A 7500-nucleotide genomic window follows, 5' to 3' on the forward strand; every position below is an offset into this window, starting at 1 on the left:
AGTGCAGGTTTATATTAATGCACTTGTTCTAATACGTTATTGTTACTATAGTAACAGCTCATTCACAGGGACGTGTACTGATCTGATATTGAGATATGATAATTTTTTTAAAGTAAGGAGATGTTTATGTAACATTGATGGAAGGAGTCTCCAGTGTCAGCGCTTTGTAACAGTCAGAGGTAAAGCTGTAACGTTAAGTTTTCCGACGTCTTCAGCAGGACAGAGGAGTTTACGCTTCTTTGCGGTTTCTCGCTAACATGCGTAACAAGCTGCGTTTATTTTTTAAAATATTAACTTATTAACTTCGAGAGAGATTAATGAGAGGGAACGACTGTTTATAGCTGCTATAACGTAAGTGACAACAGGAACAAGCTAATTTCACAGACATTAAATGTAGCTATAAATGGATAAAAGGTATGCTGATGTTCTTTAATAAATAAAAACTGTAATTGTTGGTAAGTCGCTGTGGTGTAAGAGGAATAAAACACTTGGGGACGTGCTGTTAGAGGAAAATAATCAACTTCAGGGTGCTAACAGTAACTCAGTCAGGTGGATGATTTTCTGTGTGTGTGTGTGTGTGTGTGTGTGTGTGTGTGTGTGTGTGTGTGTGTGTGTGTGAGATAAATACCTGAATATTGGCCTCTTTTCATCTTCGTCCTCATCATTGACGCAGCAACAGCAGCAGAATTGAGCGCAGAACCTCTTAAAGGCCGCACCCATCCTCACCGAGAGACACAGACGGAGGAATGGAGAGGAAAAAGAAAAAAAGAAAAGAGGGAGAGAGGGGTGTGGCCTGAAGAGAGGTGGGACGGCCCTGATCTCCCAGTGTGTGCTCTTTACACACATCTCTGTCCAGTAACAAACCTTAAAGTGGTCAAGTGGAGGATTTGTTCTTCTAGTCATCTTTTCATCCCTCCATCCTCCATCCATTATCTCAGATTCTGTCTGTTTCCTTTATTTATACCTGAACACATGATAAGAACCTCTCAGGAAGTTAACATCAGTATGGAATTAATTAATAACAGAAATGAAAATAGAAGAAACTGTAGATGTTTATTTGATCAGAACATCTGATGAGCGATTCGTTCCCTCAAACAGATGAAAAGATACGAGTGAAAGGAACCCAGGAACAACCTCACACACACACACACACACACACACACACTCACTGTGAACACAGTCACAGTGCAGTCATGTGGAGCGACTGATCCCCTGATCAACCCCTCAGGCTCATAATCAAACACAGATAAAACCCCTAAAGCCTAGTGAAGTTGTAGTTTACCATCACCACTGACCCCGACCTCACATCACATCACTGCTCTGTCTATTCATTCGTTTTATTTTCTCTTGGAGCACTTCTTCTGGATCTGTTCTTCATTCTGAACATCAGTGTTTATCTGCTGAAACACAGAAAGCTCCCTTCTAGCATGAATGGAACATCCATCTTTCTATCTGACTGTCAGTAAAGTGACAATAAAGACTCACTCTTTTCGTTTAGTTAAAAAAATATCAGAGAGAGAGAGACAGAGAGAGAGAGAGAGAGAGAGAGGGAGAGAGAGGGAGAGGGAGGGAGAGAGAGAGATAGAGACTGAGAGAGAGAGAGAGAGAGAGAGGGAGAGATAGAGATAGAGATAGAGACAGTGAGAGAGAGAGAGACAGAGAGAGGGAGAGATAGAGATAGAGACAGTGAGAGAGAGAGAGACAGAGAGAGATAGAGACAGTGAGAGAGAGAGAGACAGAGAGAGATAGAGATAGAGACAGTGAGAGAGAGAGAGACAGAGAGAGATAGAGATAGAGACAGTGAGAGAGAGAGAGACAGAGAGAGAGAGAGTTTTTTTTTTTAGGGAGACGTGCAAAGTAAGAATTTCATTGTATGGTCTAAACCGTTGTGTTTTTCACTGTGTATAGGACAATAAACCTCTCTTGAATCTGAGTCTAATCATGTGAGACAGCATGACTACAAAGTCTTCACTGGCCTCAGGCTCATTACCAAAGAAAGTACAACAAACTCTGTGTGTGTGTGTGTGTGTGTGCGTGTGTGTGTGTGGTGGGTTGGGGGGTTACTGTGAGAGCTTGGGTGGGGGTGGGGGTGGTAGTAACTGTCCTGGGGTAAGTTCTAAATCCTCCCCTACTCCCTCTTTATCATTTACATTTACACTGGACTCTGACTGATGGATAGACCGATATCAGACTCTGACCGATGGATAGACTGATATCAGACTCTGACCGATGGATAGACCGATATCAGACTCTGACCGATGGATAGACCGATATCAGACTCTGACCGATGGATAGACCGATATCAGACTCTGACCGATGGATAGACCGATATCAGACTCTGACTGATGGATAGACCGATATCAGACTCTGACTGATGGATAGACCGATATCAGAGTCTGACCGATGGATAGACCGATATCAGACTCTTACCGATGGATAGACCGATATCAGACTCTGACCGATGGATAGACCGATATCAGACTCTGACCGATGGATAGACCGATATCAGAGTCTGATTGATGGATAGACCGATATCAGACTCTGATTGATGGATAGACCGATATCAGACTCTGATTGATGGATAGACTGATATCAGACTGTGTACTGTATGTACAATATCTTCCACTATGTCACTTTTTGTTCATATATCATGTTTGCACTGTGTCTGGGTCGGAGTGTGTAACTGTAGCATGAGAATGTCACTGTATATAGATCCTCAAGCTCTCTTTATGCACCTGACAATAAACCTGCAACTTGAAACCTGCTCAAGAAGCGGTCCAAAAAACTCCACTGGAACGATTCATCTAACCAAGCCTTCAAACACCTCAAGAGGACGTTCTCTTCCACCTCCATCCACGTCCTGATCCTCCCCAACCCTGCGAGGTGGATGCTTCAGAAGCAGGTGCAGGAGCTGTATTGTTACAGAGGTTTGGTAAGAAACCCGAGCTCCATCCAGTGTTTTTTTTTTTTTCACAGAAAAAAGCAGAACGCAACTATGACATCAGAGACAGGAAGCTCCTTGCGGTCAAGGTGGCCCTGGAGGAGTGGCATCACCGGCTGGAGGGGTGCTTCACCCGTTCCTCATCTACGCTGACCATAAGAATCTCAAATATAGCAGGAACTTCAGCAGGAAGTATGTGTCACCCCATCTCAGAGACAAACTCATCACGTGGGCACACACCTTCCTGGCTACAGCACATCCAGGTATCCACAGAGCTCCTCACTCTCAGCTCCTACAGCGTGGAGGTCCCACATGCTCTCTGCCAGCCGGAAGACTACTCCCATTGCCCACGATACAGCGAGCATGGACACAAAGCTCAAAGCAACACAGTCATCATGGCTACAATCAACCATTTCTCCAAGTCTCTCCACCTCTCCCTGGCCTCCATCTGCCTTCAAATCTGCCAAACTTGTCTTCAACCATGTGTTCAGGTACTTTGTCTTCCCGTTGATTGTGAAGTATCTTGCCTGACTTTACCAAGGCTTGTGTTCTGTGTGTGTTGTTATCCTGGTTTTTGATCTGAAGACCTCAGAGCCCTGGGAGAAGAGTCTCAGCACAGTAGGTCAGAGATGTAGGATGGAGCTAGACTGTTAAGAGCTTTAAAACAAACAGTAAAACTTTAAACTGGATTCTGTAACAGAAGAATTGAAGATCATCTTCAAAGAAACATTTCATTGATATTTCCTAACTCTTTGTTTTTTTTTCCTGTTAAAATGAAGCAACATCATTTCTTTCTTACATTTACAGCATTTAGCAGATGCCCTTATCCAGAAGAATTCTTACAGAAGTGCTCTGAAGTCTCGATCAATAAATCTGTCCTCATACTCCTTCACTAGGTCACGGATGAAGAGTTCTATCAGTACCAATTTATTAAACAAAAAATACCAAAGTGCTAATGTAAGTATTTATGAAGAGGTAAGTCTTTAGTCATCATTTGAAGACTCTCAGACTCTCCACCACCTCGGCTCCAGAACAGACGAGTCTCCATGCAGGTCTTCCTTGTACCCTGAGAGATGGAGGGATCAGTCGAGCAGCGCTAGAGGATCAGAGGGAAAGTGGTGCAGTGATAAGTGGTTTAAGGTAGGTGGATGCTGGTGTGTTTTTGGCTTTGTAGGTGAGCATCAGTGTTTTAAATCTAATGCAGCAGCTACAGGAAGCCAGTGGAGGGAGCGCAGCAATGGAGTGGTGTGGGAGAACTCGAGAAGGTTGAAAACAAGTCGTGCAGCTGCATTCTGGATCAGTTGCAGAGGCTGATTGGAGCTCAGAGGCAGACTTGCCAGGAGAAAGTTGCAGTAATCCAGTCTTGAAATGACAAGAGACTGAACAAGCACCTGAGGGGCCTGTGTGGAGAGACATGGATGAATCCTTGAGCGTGTCTAAACTCTAACCCTAACCATTAGTCCCAACCCTAAAGCTTAATCATTAAACCATCTTACCAATAACCATTAACCACAGACACTTCTGATCAGACTCCAACCTTAAACCCCTACACCCCAGCTCTTCATCCTTAACCCTTAACCCACTTATCTTTATCCCTTAATCTCTAAATCCTAATGCCTTCTTTTAGCCTTAGCACTACCAGCTACACACATGGAGTCTTAGCTTTAACCTTTAACCTCAAACTATAACTTTAACCCTAAACCCGAACCCCTGGCTTCAACCCCAAATCAGTTTCCATCAGGATTGGTTTAATTCATCAGCACTCATAAAAAGAGACAACAATGTTAATTTTATTAGCAGTACAGTTCAGACCAAGCGCTCAGTCATTTAAAAAAAATGAATCATATTTCAGATATTACACTTGTTCAGCATCTGGTCTCATCTTCTACAGTCTGTAAGTACACAGTAAACTACGCTAAAAACATAAACGCTGAGTTTAAATTAAAACAAAACGAAAGGTGTAATGTGTGTAAACATGAAAGAAAAGCTTGTAAAGAAATAAAATAATGTGTGTGTGTGTGTGTGTGTGATTTCAGCATGAAAAGGCACAAAATATACAAAATACACAACATAAAGTCCCTCACAGTGTGCAGTATTATACATCATTTCTGTAACGGTCCTGTGAGGAAACACATCAACGTTTTATGCTTCAGTTTATAGTGTAGAGGAGTTTTACAGCAAGAACTGCTTCTCTTTTTCTTTTGATCAGTTATCAAACACTAATCTGATAGATTAGACAGTGACACATTCTCAGGAATGAAGCTGAAATCCATCTGAACGTCGCGTTTCATTACTGCATGATAAATATCCAGTAGGATCATCATCAGACATTATAGAATTATTTCAAATAAACTCGGAGAAACATTTATTATTTATGATGAAGTGAAATTTCAGGGCTAACACACTGTTCAGTCCTGATACTGACTCCATTAATGCGTTTCTGTGTGTTTTATCCTCCCTGCTGCTCTCAGCCAATCAGAACGCACCGTACTGAAGCGATTATATTCCTGCAGGATGGTGTGTTTTGTTTAAAATCAGCGTTTGATAACTGATGAAACAGAAACGGAGCTTTTGTATCTGTAGATTTTGTACCTGATGTGAGCTGTAAGGTTAGTGATAGTCAGTCGGCCATGTTGTTGGAGATGAAGCTCCTCTGTTCATCGAATTAAAAATGGCGACTGTTGAACATCTCACACAGATAAGGCACTGTTTATTTCCATTCAGCTCTCGCTCGGCATCATGGGAGAAGGTCCTGTGGTGTCCTGTGACGCATATGGTACTGAGGAGTACTCATTCCTCATTCTCCAGAATGTTCCACAAGCAAAGCGTATGAGAATAAAAGTATTAAAGTGCGTGTTTCTCTCACTGAGGACGAGCTTGAGGTCAGGATGCTGTTTAAAACGTGTACAAGTAAAAAAATGAATAACAACTCAAAAAGGAATTATGGGAAGTTGATGTGTTACTGAATTACAGGCACATGAGACTGAATTTTAACTTTTATACGACATTGAAATGAATTTTTTTTTCTCAGAACACAAACGGTTAATTTATAACTGATTTAAAGATGAACGTATAAATAATTTTAAAAAATAGGCAAGAAATAGCAAGAAAAACAAAAAAGAAAAATTAAAAAAGCATAATTATGTATGGATATCCTGAGCCCATGCATTATTATTATTATTATTATTATTATTATTATTATTATTATTAATTTTTTTTTCTTATTTTTGAAGTTCATGAAAAAAAAAGCGAAGATGAAACATTAAAAATAAATTATTAATTAGCAAATTGTTTTTCTATAACTACAGAGTTAGCTTTATGCTGCTAATGCAGCTGCTGAGAAAAATTAGAAGAAGAAAAACTGTGTAATGACTGTTATTTTACTGTTTCCATAATTATTGGGTAATTATTTTAAAAAAGCTGCCCCACGTTAGACGTCTACTTCAGATAATACTTTAGAAAATCTACTTTACACAATAATAATAATAATAATAATAATAATAATAACAACAACACATGGTCTTTCTTGCAGAACGGTTAACTGGGACACTTCCTGTTTTTATGTAATAATTATGAGAGTTTTGCTCTCACAGCACACACACACACACACACACACACGCGCGCGCACACACACGCACACACACGCACACACTCAGCAGGAATCAGATTTATTCAACTAGAGAAAATATGATGAAGAGAAACGTTCCTTCATGTTCATATGCAGTCTTCACAGTTTCCTTCTTCTTCATTAAAGTCAGTGTGTGTGTGTGTGTGTGTGTGTGTGTGTGTGTGGTTCCTCCTCCCAGCCTGATGGGGGCAGCACATCTCCTTCACACAGAGTGGGCGGGGTTTATCCCAGCACGGCCACGCCTCCTGGTTCAGCGGAAAGATGCGATGCGCTGACGGAGGTGAGACATGAACTCGAACATGGTGGCAGCCAGAGACTGATGGATCAGATAACGAGGGAGTCGACCCTGAGGGACACGCCCCACACACACACACACACACACACACACACACACACACACACACACACACACACACACACACCTGTTACCTTTTATAGAGGCTTAATGAACTAACAAATGAAGTTATTAACACTGAGGAAATGTAAGAGCAGAAGGAGGTAAATGAACCTTGAGGTCGGTGTTCAGAACCCAGATGAAGGTACAGACTGATGGATTAGAGCTGGACTTTAACACCACAAACCCACCGGGACCGTTTTCACCTCTGTAACACACACACACACACACGCACACACGCGCACACGCGCACACACGCGCACACACGCACACACACGCACACACACGGACACACACGGACACACACGCACACACACGCACACACGCACACACGCGCACACACGCACACACGCACACAATATTATAATGCATATATTTATATTATAATGAACATGATTAATCTGATTACGGGACGTAGCGAGGGTGAAGGGGTTGTGATTAATCTGATTACGGGACGTAGCGAGGGTGAGGGGGTTGTGATTAATCTGATTACGGGACGTAGCGAGGGTGAGGGGGTTGTGATTAATCTGATTACGG

At 41.9% G+C, this 7500-nt stretch overlaps 2 protein-coding genes across 8 annotated transcripts in view; both read right to left on the reverse strand.

Annotated features, from left to right (window-relative positions):
• Positions 1-1446, reverse strand: part of mreg (melanoregulin) — a 4080-nt gene extending 2634 nt beyond the window's left edge. Inside the window, exon 1 of the mRNA XM_026918452.3 lies at positions 629-1446. Coding sequence (XP_026774253.3) covers positions 629-930 — 302 coding nt within the window. The 5' untranslated portion in view covers positions 931-1446. The remainder of the gene's footprint in view (positions 1-628) is intronic.
• Positions 1447-4707: 3261 nt separating this feature from the next.
• The window catches only part of stard3 (StAR-related lipid transfer (START) domain containing 3), a 22107-nt gene continuing 19314 nt past the window's right edge, over positions 4708-7500 (reverse strand). For all 7 annotated transcript variants that reach the window (XM_053228357.1, XM_053228362.1, XM_053228361.1 and 4 more), the window contains exons 15-16: positions 7078-7171; positions 4708-6915 (exon numbers count right to left, since the gene is read on the reverse strand). In XM_053228357.1, coding sequence (XP_053084332.1) covers positions 6820-6915; positions 7078-7171 — 190 coding nt within the window. In that variant the 3' untranslated portion in view covers positions 4708-6819. The remainder of the gene's footprint in view (positions 6916-7077; positions 7172-7500) is intronic.

This window comes from Pangasianodon hypophthalmus, chromosome 23, assembly GCF_027358585.1.
Source record: "Pangasianodon hypophthalmus isolate fPanHyp1 chromosome 23, fPanHyp1.pri, whole genome shotgun sequence".
Classification (NCBI taxonomy): domain Eukaryota; kingdom Metazoa; phylum Chordata; class Actinopteri; order Siluriformes; family Pangasiidae; genus Pangasianodon; species Pangasianodon hypophthalmus.